This window comes from Mobula birostris, chromosome 1 (assembly GCF_030028105.1).
Source record: "Mobula birostris isolate sMobBir1 chromosome 1, sMobBir1.hap1, whole genome shotgun sequence".
In the NCBI taxonomy this organism is placed as follows: Eukaryota; Metazoa; Chordata; class Chondrichthyes; order Myliobatiformes; family Myliobatidae; genus Mobula; species Mobula birostris.
The window spans coordinates 54,328,092-54,343,713 of NC_092370.1; the positions used below are offsets into that span (position 1 = coordinate 54,328,092).

At 42.6% G+C, this 15,622-nt stretch overlaps 1 protein-coding gene across 4 annotated transcripts in view; it reads left to right on the forward strand.

The window, feature by feature from the left end:
- The window catches only part of LOC140198123 (nucleolar protein 4-like), a 322,379-nt gene that overhangs the window by 279,187 nt on the left and 27,570 nt on the right, over window positions 1–15,622 (forward strand). For 3 of the 4 annotated variants that reach the window (XM_072259187.1, XM_072259109.1, XM_072259269.1), the window contains one exon: window positions 14,746–14,868. The exons of the other annotated variant lie outside the window; for it this stretch is intronic. In XM_072259187.1, coding sequence (XP_072115288.1) covers window positions 14,746–14,868 — 123 coding nt within the window. The remainder of the gene's footprint in view (window positions 1–14,745; window positions 14,869–15,622) is intronic. 4 annotated transcript variants of the gene reach the window in all.

Here is a 15,622-nt window from a genome sequence, read left to right on the forward strand (position 1 = left end):
TATTTGTCTGAACAACACTGAACCTCTTGACCATGTCTGCATGCTTTTATGCATTGAATTGCTGCCACATGATTGGTGCACTGGTGTACCTCATTAAAAAGCCCTCTCTGAGGATTTGAATTAATTAATTTATTTTATTTTATTTTTTTTATAAAGGAGCTTGTGGTTGAGCCCACTAGTGGAAAGGCTATTTTGGATTGGACATTGTGTAAAGTTCTTGATTAGGGAGCTTAAGGTAAAGGAACCCCTAAGAGCAAGTGATGATAATATGTTAGAATTTAGAATTTGCCTTCAATTTGAGAGGGAGAAGATAAAGACAGATGAATCAGTATTGTAGTGGAATGAAGGGGATTTACAGAGGTATGAGAGGAGCTGGCCAAAGTTGATTGGAAGGGAACACTAGCCGGGATGACAGCAGAACAGCAATGACTAGTCTTTCCGGAGGCAACTGGAAGGCGCAGGAAAGATACAATGCAAAGGTGAAGAGGTAATCAAAGGGAGAATGAGGCAACTGTGGCTGACAAGGGAAGTCAAAAACAGCATAGAAGCAGAAGACAGGGCAAAAAATAGGGGGAAGGTAGAGGATTGGGAAGCTTTTAAAAACCAACAGAAGACAACTAAAAATCCATAAAGAAATCTGTGCTGCTAGGACACACAAAACTGCTGTGCAGCTTAACAGTGTTGTTAAGAAGGCAGATGGTGTGTTGGCATTCATGAACCGTGGGATTGAGTTCAAGTCGTGATGTAATGTTACAGCTATACAAGACCTTGGTCAGACCCCACTTGGAGTACTGTGTTCAGTTCTGGTCACCTCACTACAGGAAAGATGTGGATACTATAGAGAGAGTGCAGAGGAGATTTACAAGGATGTTCCCTGGATTGGAGGGCATACCTTATGAGAATAAATTGAGTGTACTTGGCCTTTTCTCCTTGGAGTGACGGAGGATGAGAGGTGACCTGATCGAGGTGTACAAGGTGATAAGGGGCATTGATCATGTGGACAGTCAGAAGCTTTTTCCCAGGGCTGAAATGGCTAACATGAGGGGGCATAGTTTTAAGGTGCAATGGATCACTTAGTTGGAGTCTGGATTACTAGAACTAAGAAAGTTTTATTAAAGAAACAAGCAACACAGTACCCTAATCAAAAGGATAATAAATGCAACAGTTCAGCAATGATAAACACACATGTACACAGAATTAGGATAACAGGATCAATCAAGCTCTATCGTCATCTAGGGGTAAGTGACCAGTTTCAAAGTGACGCAAACTTCAGTTCAATTGAATTCAGTTCAGTTCGCAGTAGTCACTGCCGTGGGAGATGGACAGTGGGGGGAAGGAGAGAGAGAGCAAAAACGAATGAATATTCAAACGGCTTCCACACAGACCTTCGATATTCTTCGCAGTCAGCTTTCAGGCGAGCCCTTTGTGATGTCTTCTGAGGTCACCGACTGTGACCCCTCCGTTTCCAGATACGATTGTTCCTCTGCGGTGAACCTGGCACCCAGGCAAGGGTGGACACACACCAGGTTCCCGCCGATCGTGCCTTTCCACCCTGAGCGTCTATGGCTTGGTCCCGCGACTAGCCCTCCAAAACTTCCCACCGACTTATGGGAGGCGCACCGCTTCCAGGGTCTCATTACCTCGTGGTGTCGTGTGTGTCTTGCCTTAGCGAACCCGTCCCTTTTTATCCCCCTGCTGGGGTATCGCCTGTCCATCACTTCAAACAGTTCAGGGTTCAAAGGGGGAGCTGATCTTGACAGCTCTCCTTCTGTTAAACTCTCCCGTCCCTTCATTAACATCTCCAAATGCTGCCCATTGTTTTCCTTATCTCTCTTTCTCCTGAAGACAGGTGGCAGACCAATTGCTGATCCCACTGGTGCCAGCACAGGACAGCTAACATCTTAATCTATGTGTATTCTCGTCACACCTCTCACCTTTAAGGATTTTTACCGGGGTAAAAATTACAAACATGAATACATTATTTGATACACACAAATATACATCTTTATCAGCTATTTGGCTAATACAGCAAATTTTAAGTTGTCAACACCTGACAGACAGTCAGCAATCACATTTTCTGTTCCTTTTATATGTGTTATTAGTAATCCCTTAGACCAGGCTCCAATTTAGCAAACTTCATAGTGGCCAAAAACACTGATGAATTTCGATCAATGTAACCTCTCGTTGGGTTTCGTCCCGGACCACAATAACAAGGGTCGTCCCATTCCGACTTAGTTTTCTCTTGCAAGGCCTTAGTAGGAGGGGGAGGGGTAGTAACCGCAGAGTTATTGCAGAACTTCCTACAGTACCCCACCATCTCCAAGAGCCTTCTGAGGGCCCTCTTGTCTGTCGGGGTTGGGATGTCAGAGATAGCCCGCACTTTAGCTTGCATCGCTGCCAGCTGCCCCTGTGTCACCACAATTCCCAGATAAGTGACCTTCGTGTGGCCGAACTCATTTTTTATAAGGTTCACTATCAAGCTGGCTTCAGACAGCCGTATTACATGGCCAATACACACCTCTGTGTTCGTCAGCCCTTTCGTCGCTGAATTACTCATTCTATAGGGTTGTTGCTCACTAGGCTGACCTAGCATAACAAACACCACCCAACGTCCCAGTTCTTTGCATCGTCTCGGGACAATCAAACACACGTGTGTGAGTCGTTTAATTACTTCTCCTAAAGAGTCGCTTTGTTTGGGGATTAAGGGAGAGACCTTATCAGAAGAGCTGGCCAAAACAATAGCCTTCTCCCATCTGGTCAGTACCATACTCATCTTTTCAAAATGTTTTTTTTCTCTTATCAGGGGGACCCTAGCTTCATTGATTTCCGCGCTAACACCGACTAGGTTTTTTAGCATATCAAAAGCCTGTGACCGTCTCAGTTCGCGTCTGCCATAATCAATAACATCCTTCCTCCTGTGCAGCTGGTAAACCTCTTTCATGATTCCACCAACTGTTTCCTCCAGCACCGCAAAATGTCCACCGAGGGGTACCTTGTGGGCCAGGTTAAAAATCTCATCTCCATAACTCTTTTGCACCATCCCCCATTCCTCATCTGCGGGTACGGTACTTGGTCTCCCTTTCTTCCTTAGCACTTCCTCCTCCACACAATAGCCTACTGGTTCCCTTTTTAATTCTGCATCAGAGAGAGCTGTCTCCGCCAAAACCATCAGCCCCTCGTCTCGCTCCTGCGCCTGCACAAATTCTTTCCTGGCTAATGCTACATCTGTCTCGGCTCCCTCACTACCTCTTGTTTCACTACACTCCTTCTTTTCACTTTCTACCCCCTTCTTGTACAAGGCTGGCAGAAACGTCTCAGCTAAATTTACTTCGGCAGTCCTGTGATGAACCTGTGAGTCCATGGGCGGGGCCTCAATGCTGGCAGGCTGACCTGTCAATCTCAAGGCTGGGAACACGATTCCCCCGGCGAGGTCATTACCGAGCAAGACTTCCACGCCTTTCATCGGTAATTCAGGCCTCACCCCGATCGTGACTAGTCCAGAGACCAAGTTGCTTTGTAAGTGTATCTGGTGCAAAGGGACTGCCTTTGTCCCTCCCCCAATACCTTTGACCTTGACCTCCCCAGTCTGGGTCTCTGAGCTAAACTCTAATAGACTCTTCAATATCAATGACTGACACGCTCCCGTGTCTCTCCAGATCCACACTGGAACTGGTTTTAACCACTCCTTCACTGACACCAATCCGACCGAGATAAACCTCTCACACCCTTCCTGAACTTTGGCAGACCTTTCCTCTCCTAGCGGTTCGTTTACCAGCTCGATACAGCCAGTCAAAATCGCCGTTTTTCCTTTTCCCGTCTCCTTCTTTGGGGCAAAGTGTCCGTCTTTCCCACAATTATAACAGACGACCCCAGGAGACTTCCTACCAGACTGCTCCCGGTCTACCTTATCCTTCTCACTGGTCCCCGGCTTACTTATTGACTTTTCTGGCGGACTCTCCCCGCCGTCCTGACTACCCTTCTGGTAGCTTTTACTCGGGGAAAACTTCATTTTATGAGTCAACGCATACTCATCCGCTAACTTAGCAGTTGCGGCTAACGTGGCTGCCTCTTTCTCATCTAGGTAGGGTCTCATACCCTCAGGGACACAACCTTTAAACTGCTCAATCAGAACCAGCTGTAGCAGTCTGTCATAATCCCCCTCTACCCCCTTCGAGGCGCACCAACGCTCACAATATGTCTGCATCTCACGGGCAAACTCTAAATACGTGTGGTCCCACTGCTTCCTCACATTCCAGAACCTCTGCCGGTATGCCTCCGGGACCAACTCATAAATCCTGAGGATGGCCTCTTTCACCACCTCATACCTCTGGGCATCTTCTGCGGACAAAGCTGAGTAAGCTTGTTGGGCTTTCCCTTTCAGTACACTCTGAAGCAAAACAGCCCACTTATCCCTCGGCCAGTCCTGACTTGTAGCAACTTTTTCGAAATGGAGAAAGTACTGATCCACATCGGAATCGTCAAATGGGGGAACCAGCCTAACCTCCTGGGTCGCCCGGAACCCTCCACCTTGGTTCGGCACGGGCCCCTGCTCTGCCCTTATCTTTAACTTCTCCAGCTCAAATTCCCTTTCCCTCTGTTTCTCCTCTCGCTTCAACTGTCTCTCTCTCTCTCTCTCTCTCCTGCCTTTCTAACTCTTTCTCTTCGTGTTCTAACTGCCGTACCCGGAACCCGTGCTCGAGTCTCAGTTTTTCAAGCTGCACCTGTACCGCGTCTCCAGCAGGTTTTTCAATAGACACCACCTCCAGCTCCCCTTGGGGAAACACACCTTTAGATACATAGTGCTCTACGATAGCTCTGTGTATCTCCTCTCTCCTCATTGTCGACTTCCCCTTAGCAAGATTCAACCATTTGGCCACAGCTGCCAATTCCACTTTCCTGGCATCCCCTAATGCCTCCAAGGTCAGCGCCTTTATAAATTCCTCAACCTCCATTTCTGCTGTTTGTCTTTTCTTTCTTTCGGGAATTTTAACCCAATCAATTTACTCCGTCCCAAATTTAGCGTTCAAAATCGCGGACGAGAACCCCACTTATGTTACGTACCCCGTAACTAGGTTGCCAAACCAGCAGAAATGGCTCACTCAGTTGGAGTCTGGATTACTTGAACTAAGAAAGTTTTATTAAAGAAACAAGCAACACAGTACTCTAATCAAAAGGATAATAAATGCAACAGTTCAGCAATGATAAACACACATGTACACAGAATTAGGATAACAGGATCAATCAAGCTCTATCGTCGTCTAGGGGTAAGTGACCAGTTTCAAAGTGACGCAAACTTCAGTTCAATTGAATTCAGTTCAGTTCACAGTAGTCACTGCCGTGGGAGATGGACAGTGGGGGGAAGGAGAGAGAGAGCAAAAACGAATGAATATTCAAACGGCTTCCACACAGACCTTCGATATTCTTCACAGTCAGCTTTCAGGCGAGCCCTTTGTGATGTCTTCTGAGGTCACCGACTGTGACCCCTCCGTTTCCAGATACGATCGTTTCTCTGCGGTGAACACACACCAGGTTCCCGCCGATTGTGCCATTCCACCCTGTGCGTCTATGGTTTGGTCCCGCGACCAGCCCTCCAAAACTTCCCACCGACTTATGGGAGGCGCACCGCTTCCAGGGTCTCGTTACCTCGTGGTGTCGTGTGTGTCTTGCCTTAGCGAACCTGTCCCTTTTTATCCCCCTGCTGGGGTATCGCCTGTCCATCACTTCAAACAGTTCAGGGTTCAAAGGGGGAGCCAATCTTGACAGCTCTCCTTCTGTTAAACTCTCCCATCCCTTCATTAACATCTCCAAATGCTGCTCCATTGTTTTCCTTATCTCTCTTTCTCCTGAAGACAGGTGGCAGACCAACTGCTGATCCCACTGGTACCAGCACAGGACAGCTAACATCTTAATCTATGTGTATTCTCGTCACAGTGGATACTATAGAGAGAGTGCAGAGGAGATTTACAAGGATGTTCCCTGGATTGGAGGGCATACCTTATGAGAATAAGTTGAGTGTACTTGGCTTTTTCTCCTTGGAGTGACGGAGGATGAGAGGTGACCTGATCGAGGTGTACAAGGTGATAAGGGGCATTGATCATGTGGATAGTCAGAAGCTTTTTCCCAGGGCTGAAATGGCTAACATGAGGGGGCATAGTTTTAAGGTGCTTGGAAATAGGTACCAAGGAGATGTCAGGGGCAAGGTTTTCCACACAGCGTGGTGGGTGCGTGGAATGCAGTGCTGGCGGGGGTGGTGGAAGCAGATACAATAGGGTCTTTTAAGAACCTCTTCGATAGGTACATGAAGCTTAGAAAAATAGAGGGCTATGCACTAGGGATATTCTAGGCAGTTTCCAGAGTAGGTTAAAACATTGTGGGCCGAAAGGCCTGGAAAATGCTGTAAATTTCTGTGTTCTTTGAGAGAAAAGATGAAATATGGAGGTAAGCTAGCCAATAATACATTGAAAAAAGACAGTAAAAGTTTTTTCAGATATATAGAGAGTAAAAGAGGTGAAAATTTATATCACACTGCTGGAAAATTATGCTGGTAAGGTAGTAATAGGAACAAAGAAATGGCAAATGAACTGCAGTATTTTGTATCAATCTTCACTGTAGAATACACTAGCAGAATGCTAGAAATGTGAGCGTGTCAGTGGGTAGAAGTGAGTGTTGTTGCTATTACCAAGAAGGTGCTTGGAGGTTAAAAAGTCTGAAGGTAGATACCTATTAAGTCACCAGGACCAGGTGGACTGCATCCCGGGGTTCTAAAAGAGGTAGCTGAAAAGATTGCAGAGTCTTTAGTAATGATCATTCAAGATACAGGATTCCAGCATGATTCCAGATGAATGGAAAATTGCAAGTGTCATTCTATCCCTTAAGAAGGGAGGGAGACAGGAGGAGGGAAATTATAGGCCAGTTAGCCTGACTTCAGTGGTTGGAAAGATGTTGAAGACCATTATTAAGGATGAGGTATTGGGGTACTTGGTCGGCTGGTGACACAGTGAGATCAGCACCAGGCTCGAGAACGGAGGTTCCCGAGTTCAATCCAGTGACAATCCAGTTCAATCCAGAGCCCCTGTGCGCGCTCTCCATCAGCGCCGGGTTGAACTCGAGCTCACAACTTGGCCTCGTAAAATAATACTGTAAAATGTCTGTGTGAGGAGTGGCGCCCCACACAGCCTTTCAAACTGTGCCTTGTAAGGCATGAAAATGCCCGATGCTGGCCTCTCAGGTCTGAGTTGACATCATCATCATCATCATATTGGAGTACGTGGAGGCACATGATAAAGCAGGCCAAAGTCAGTATGGTTTTCTAAAGGGGAAATCTTGCCTGACATATCTATTGAAATTCTACAAGAAAATAACAGGCAGGATACCCAAGGACAGTGGACGTTGTTTATTTGGATTATCAGAAGGCCTTTGACAAGGTGCTGCTCATGAAGCCCCTTAACAAGACAAGAACCATGGTATTACAGGAAATATACTAGCATAGATTGGCCAACTGGCAGGAGGCAATGAGGGGGAATAAAGAGTGCCTTTTGTGGTTTGCGGCCCATGCATTGCTGTTGAGATTGCTTCTTTTCACGTTATATGTCAATAATTTGGTTGAAGTAATTGATGGCTTTGAGGCCAAGTTTGCAGATGATACGAAGATAGGTAGAGGGGTAAGTAATGTTTAAGAAGCAGGATGTCTGCAGAGGGACTTAGACAGATTGGGGGAAATGGGCAGAGAAGTGGCAGATTGTCAAGGATGAGGTTATGGAGTACCTGGAGGCACATGACAGGATAGGCAGAACTCAGCACGGTTTCCTTAAAGGAAAATCCTGCCTGACAAACCTATTGCAAATTTTTAAGGAAATTACAAGTTAGGCTAGACAAGGGAGATGCAGTGGATGTTGTATATTTGGATTTTCAGAAGGTTTTTGACAAGGTGCCGCACATGAGGCTGCTAAACAAGATAAGAGCCCATGGAATTACGGGAAAATTACATACGTGGATAGAGCGTTGGCTGATTGGCGGGAAACAGAGAGTGGGAATAAAGGGATCCTATTCTGGTTGGCTGCCGGTTACCAGTGGTGTTCCACAGGGGTCTGTGTTGGGGCCGCTTCTTTTTACATTGTACATCAACGATTTAGATTATGGAATAGATGGCTTTGTGGCTAAGTTTGCTGATGATATAAAGATAGGTGGAGGGGCCGGTAGTGCTGAGGAAACAAACAGAGTCTGCAGAGAGACTTGGATAGATTGGGAGAATGGGCAGAGAAGTGGCAAATGAAATACAATGTTGGAAAGTGTATGGTTATGCACTTTGGCAGAAAAAATAAACGGGCAGACTATTATTTAAATGGGGAGAGAATTCAAAGTTCTGAGATGCAACGGGACTTGGGAGTCCTTGTACAGGATACCCTTAAAGTTAACCTCCAGGTTGAGTCGGTGGTGAAGAAGGCGAATGCAATTTTGGCATTCATTTCTAGAGGAATAGAGTATAGGAGCAGGGATGTGATGTTGAGGCTCTATAAGGCACTGTTAAGACCTCACTTACAGTACTGTGTGCAGTTTTGGGCTCCTTATTTAAGAAAGGATGTGCTGACGTTGGAGAGGGTTCAGAGAAGATTCACTAGAATGATTCCAGGAATGAGAGGATTAACGTAGGAGGAACGTTTGACCACTCTTCGACTGTACTCCTTGGAGTTTAGAAGAATGAGGGGTGGACCTCATAGAAACATTTCGGATGTTGAAAGGCATGGACAGAGTGGATGTGGCAAAGTTGTTTCCTGTGATGGGGGAGTCTAGTACGAGAGGGCATGACTTAAGGATTGAAGGGCGTCCATTCAAAACAGAGATGCGAAGAAATTTTTTTAGCCAGAGGGTTTTGAATCAGTGAAATTTGTTGCCACGGGCAGCAGTGGAGGCCAAATCATTGGGTGTATTTAAGGCAGAGATTGATAGGTATCTGAGTAGCCAGGGCATCAAAGGTTATGGTGAGAAGGCAGGGGAGTGGGACTAAATGGGAGAATGGATCAGCTCATGATAAAATGGTGGAGCAGACTCGATGGGCTGAATGGCCGACTTCTGCTCCTTTGTCTTATGGTCGTATGGAACATCTTGTAGAGAAGTGCATGGTCATGCATGTTGGCAGAAGGAATAATGGCATTTTCTATTTTCCAAATGGGGAGAAAATTCAAAAACAGGTGCAAAGGGACTTGGGAATCCTTGTACAAGATTCCCTAAAAGTCAGCTTGCAGGTTGAGAATGCAAATACATATCAGCATTCATTTTAAGAGGACTAGAATACAAAAGCGAAAATGTAACGCTATGATTTTATAAGGCAATGGTCAGACTGCACATGGAGTATGGTGAGCACTTTTTGGCCCCTTATGTAAGAAAAGAAATGCTGGCATTGGGGAGTGTCCAGAGGAGGTTTACGGGAATGATACCAGGAAGGTAAGTTTGAGGACTCTGGGCATGTCGTCACTGGAGATTAGAATAATAATGTGGTGGGGGGGGGGGGGGGGAGGGAAAATCTCATTGAAACTTATTGAATATTGAACAGCCTAGAGTGAGTGCAGCGAGGATGTTTCCTCTCATGGGGGAGTCTTAGGCCAGACAGCACAGCCTCAGAATTGATGTCCACTTAGGACAGATATTAGGAAAAATTTCTTCAGTGAGAGGTTGGTGAATCTGTGGAATTCATTGCCACAGACAGCTGGCATGCCAGGTCATTGGGTGTATTTAAGGAAGAGGTTGATAGGTTCTTGATTAGTCAGGATGTCAAAGGTTACAGGGGGAAGGCAGAAGAATGGGGTTGAGAGGGATAATAAATCAGTCATGATGGAATGGTGAAGCATACTTGATGGACTGAATGGCCTAATTTGCTCCTATGTCTTATGGAATATAAATAAATAGATCTATTAAAGTGGCAGCTAAGGTAGACAAGCTTATGAAGCAGCATATAGGATGCATATTCATTAGATGGGGCATAGAAGGCAAGTGAATGGAGGTCATGTACAATTTTGTAAAACTTTTGTTAGACCACTGCTTAAGAATTGAGGCATCACATTATAGGAAAGACATGGCACAAAGGAGTTTTGCCAGGATATTTCCAGGGATGAAACATTTTGATTATGAGGAGGGACTGGTTAGGCTGGGTTTTCCTTGGATCCAAGTGGAGACTGATAGGATTATACAAAATTACAAAGAGCATAGATAAGTAGTCAGATATTTTTACATATTGCAGTGACATCTATATCCAAAAGGTGTAGGGTTAGGGTAAAGATTACGTAGTTCAGAGAAGATCCAGGGAAGAACAGTTACACCTAGAGGGTGATTTGACTCATGAAGGCACTTTCCAAGTGGAAGTGGGCAGTGAAAGTGTGTATTTTAAGTAGTATTTAGACTAGAACTCGACAGCTGTGGACCAAGTGCTGGTAAATAGTGTTAGTATGGACATGAAGTTCTTCATGGGCTGAAGAACATGTTTGTAAGCTGTATAAGCATATGCCTTTTTGAAAGTGGCAGCAGAACTTTATCCCCCCCCCCCCCCAGATCAGATGGGCTAATGACAGATTTGAAAGAGAGGTAGGGGTAGGGCAGTTGCTGACTAAAGATTGTTAACAATATCAGCTACTTAGTGTGCCACGGATGGTTTCAATTACATGGGTCAAGAGAGCAGAAGGCAAACTTCATGAACAGCACTTGAGAAGGAATATGGGCAGGAAGGAAAGTGGGATAAATAGCAATTCATACATCTTCTCAATTATTAGACTTCTTAGGACCCCATTTTTACAGATGCCTTTGTAAACCTCTATCAGAAGTAGCTCTTGTGCTAAACTGATAACTTTCAAGAATTCTAAATATCCTTTACTTAATTATGAATACAAATCTATAAAGTAATTTCCAAATAACAAGTAAGGATTCATAAAGAGGGAAATTGTTCTGCTTATTGTCTCATTGTTGGGTTGAAAAGTTGCACATTTCTGGAACAAGTTGACATCAAATGCCTGATATTGTGTTTTCTTATTCTTAATACTTGGAGGCTAGTGTATGGAGGGTAACCAAATCCTAACACTATCAGACAAGCAGATGATGAACATAAACTTTGACTAGTATAAAGTTCATCGTATTAGATGCAAACAATAAGTTAGTTGATTATTAGGAAGTTGTAAGAAGTTTTTTAAAAAATACTTTCTCCCCCCCCCACTCAAAATAATAGTACATTTCTTTCCTTAATTACAGTCAAAAACAGTATCATTAAAATGGTAATGCAAACAATTTTATGCCATTGGCATTATGCAGTTATGGAAAGAGATTATTGACACATTCGTTATGTTTCAAACTGATGGGATGGCAAAACCCTGATGTACCCCCTGAATTACCAGAACAGCAATGAAAGCAGATGGTAGGGCAATCTTCTCATTAACTTGTATGGTTGACTGCACTGTACTGTTGCATTGCTAATACCTCAAGTGAACGGGATTCTGCCTGTGCATTAATTTAATGCACCAAGGAAATTTATGATTTCCACTGGGCCACTTCTTAGAGAATGGCACAGTTTTTCAACCCTGTTTGCCTTATTCCAGTGATGCTCACAGATGTGTAATGACTATGCATCCAGCTGCTGTGAAGGATTTTGTTTCCTTATTCATAGATGTTATGAGCCACACAAACCTTTCTTCTTCATCCTGTATCTGTGGTCTTCATTGCTTTGGAATTCTGAAAAGGCAATCAGTATTTTTCAACACTCAGGGTTCACTCGTATTGAGGAAATAAATTTTGCTCTATCAATTTTGTCTCTGAGTGGGGTATAGTGCTAGAGATTCTAGATGATTTCTTTGAGTGCATTTTCTGAAATTGGACCAAATAGATAGAATCATCCAGCTCATTGCTCAGATAAAACAACTCAATGTATGCTTGCTTAAAAGTGTGTACAGAGCTCCACTTACTGGCATAACAATGCTAGTGACATTTTTAATTATAGAAAAGGATGGACTATTATATTTGTTGTCAAAAATCTAAAAGGAGTTACAGCAAGTTACTTAGGAACTTGGAGTGCTTACAACAATTTGTATAAAGCCAAAAATGGGAAGGTGGCTTTCTCAGGTATTTTCCTATTTCACACAAGTCAATTTGAGCAACAATTTCAAATTGTTATAGTCTGTATTTCTGCAAAGTGTAAATCATGCAGAATCAATACTAAGTATGCAGCAGTGTTATTTCTAACGTGTGCTATATATGTAGAACCAAAGGTGATTGTATGCATTAATGTATGCTTAACTTATGTATGTTTGTTTTTTATCAATGCATTTCATTTTAAAATGTTGCAATATAAATATTTTAGAAAAACTTACAAACGTTTGTAAATTTAGTTATATTTGGAGATGCATCTTATATGGTATGGGCCTATGTGTGAAGTCCCCTTCTCTGAAGATATTAGTTTTTTCAGTTTTAAACATTTTTATCCTTGTGCTACTTAACTTTTTGTTTTCTTCATGTATATGAAATATTATTTTCCATTTTAGTTTTATGGACGATCATTTGCAACTATCAGTAACCCTTTAATACAGCTCTAGATGAGCTTGAGTAACTCCCCAAGCTCCAAAATTCTGTCTCTAACTTTATGTGCTACCTAATCCAAGCATGTGAGATTTCATAGATTTTACAAGGGGTGATTGATAAGTTCATGCCCTAAGGTAGAAGGAGTCAATTTTAGAAAACCTAGCACATTTATTTTTCAACATAGTCACATCCTACATTTACACACTTAGTCCAGCGGTCGTGGAGCATACGGATCCCTTCTTTGTAAAAGTCGGCATCTTGGACCTCCAGAAAGTGGCCCACAGCAGCGGTGATTGATAAGTTCGTGGCCTAAGGTAGAAGCAGATGAGTTATTAACTTCAGGCTTTCTGCATAATCACTGGAAGAGTTGAACTGCACATTCATGTAACAAGAGCTGTATAACTCATTTCCTTCTACCTTAGACCACCAACTTATCAATCAGCCCTGCTGTGGACCACTTTCTGGTGGTCCAAGACACCGACTTCTATGAAGAAGGGATCCGTATGCTCTACCACCACTAGACTAAGTGTGTACGTGTAGGAGGGGACTATGTTGAAAAATAAATGTGCTAGGTTTTCTAAAATTGACTCCTTCTACCTTAGGCCACGAACTTATCAATCACCGTACATGTTGGTGATATTTGGCAATTTGGGACTTCTGGTGCTAGGTGATATTTCTCAATGTATTATTTGTATTTTGCAATTGTCCACTGCATTTGCGATTTGCCAATTCCTGACTCAAATTTTGTGTGATGTGCCCCTAAGAGCAATATTCTGTCATGCATGTTGTTCGAGACAAGAATGTGGCACATGCATGAATCAAATATAATTAAGTTCTTTAATTGAGGGCACAAAATTGTAAAAAGAGTTTCTAACCACTTTTATTTTCACGTATGGAGCAAAGAAATCAAAGGCATTGGTTCAAATTAAGGCAAGGGCTGTAAGCATTTCTTCATTTGCCATTAAAATTACCTCTGACGAAACTTGTAACATGAGTGAACAAAGGAATGATGTGATGATAACTTTCAAAACTTTAGTTACCACGACTACCTTGATTTGTTCCCCCACCCCCCAGGAATGGAGGATGTGCTTACCCTGACATACTGGACTTGTCATTCCTATTTTGCATTTCACAATTCCCATATTCTTTCTTTGTTGACCAGGCAACTTTGTTTTATGGATTATTCCCTCGGGTCATCCTGGTTTAGCCTATCAGTGACACCCTCCCTGTAGCTTTATGAGCTTCTTTTGTCTCCTTCCCAGTTCTGACAAAGGGTCTTCGACCTGGAGCATTAACTGTTTCACTTTACGCAGACGTGACCTGACCAGACATTTCTAGTGTTTTCTGTCTATATTTCTAATGCCTTCATGTCCTTGTGTGAAATGATTTAACCCTTATTTGTTAAAATATTGTTTCTTGTGCTTCACATATAGTGCTTTATAGCATTTTGTAATAAAATGTGAATGATATCTCAAAAGTTAGATTTAATGAAATTGTATTTAATGAAATATCTTTGATACAATTGATCATCAGATAATACAAACCTAATGAAAATGACAAAGGCCTCACAGAGAGTGATGGTTTATGAGAAACATTCACCAAGTGATGTCAGGTCCAATCCTATTCATTTCACCTTGATATTATTTTAATCATCAAGCTTTTCCTCAAATCATTTACATTTCCACACAATTTCCTTTTTGCGTATAAAAATTGAGTTATTTAGATTTTTTTTAAACCAACCACACAGAATGAATGTTATGTTATTTCTAATATTATTGAAGTACTGTCAGCAAAATGGTAGTAACCAGTATCACCCAAAATACGACTATAAAGTGTGGAATGCTTCTAATATATTATAAAAATATATCTTTCATTATAGTCCAATTTAGAGATAGGAGTGCAGTTTAGTAAGAATGATGTTTAGGATGTTGAAACATGAAAACAAGCTGAATTCCGTCTACATCTAAATAGCTGAAACATTTTAATAGATTTTGGTGATCTCTCAAATGCTGATTTTTTTTAGAATTTGTAATTTTCTTTTTTTTGATTTGCAGTGTAGTGAATCAAACAGGTATGCTATGGATTTTTCTGAGTGTTGTTATTTAAGGAATGTAGTCCTTAAATATTCTGTATTGGTTTTAATTATCTTTTTAAAAAGATCAGTATATCATTTTTATGCACTTCTTTCTTTAGTCTCGTCCCATCCCTTCACACCTCACTTCTGCAGTAGCAGAGAATATATTGGCCACAGCATGTGAGAGTGAGAGCAGAAATGCAGCAAAGAGAATGCGTCTGGATGTGAGTCAACAGCAACAGGTATTAATCTCAAAGTTGAATGGGGGTCACATGGTAACAGTATAATAAATACAGTAAACATTCTTTGAATTTTGAAGCACATGATAACTTTTCCCTCTAATAATTAATTGCTTGAGTATCTAACCAGCATCACAAGTGGAATGCTAGTGATTCCATTCTCTGGACAAGCTCTTCAACTGAGGCTTCATGTGCCCTGTATTAATGTTTTAATAGAAATTGCAATAAAAGTTGTAAAGATGTTAAAATACAAGCTGGCAATTATCACATGCCAAACAAGATACTGAAATACAACCTGATAAATGTTAACTCTGAGAATTGCAAGAAGATTCCGGGAATGAAGGGGTTAACAAGCGAGGAGCATTTGGAAGCTTTGGGCCTGTACTCACTGAAATTTAGAAGAATGCGTCGGAATCTCATTGAAACCCACTGAATGTTGAAAGGACTAGATAAGGTGGATGTGGAGAGGATGCTTCCTCCGGTGGAAGTATCCAGAACTAGAGGGCACAGCCTCAAAATTGAGGAGGTGACCTTTTAGAATGGAATTAGAGGATTTTTTTTTAGCCAAAGAGTGGTGAATCTGTGGAATGCTCTGCCACAGACTGCAGAGGAGGCCAAGTCCAGGAGTATATTCAAAGCAGAAGTTGATAGATTCCTGAGTGGTAGGAGCATCAAGGGATATGGTGAGAGGGCAGGTGAATAGGGTTGAATGGGATCCGGGATCAGCCATGATGAAATGGCGGAGCAGACTCGATGA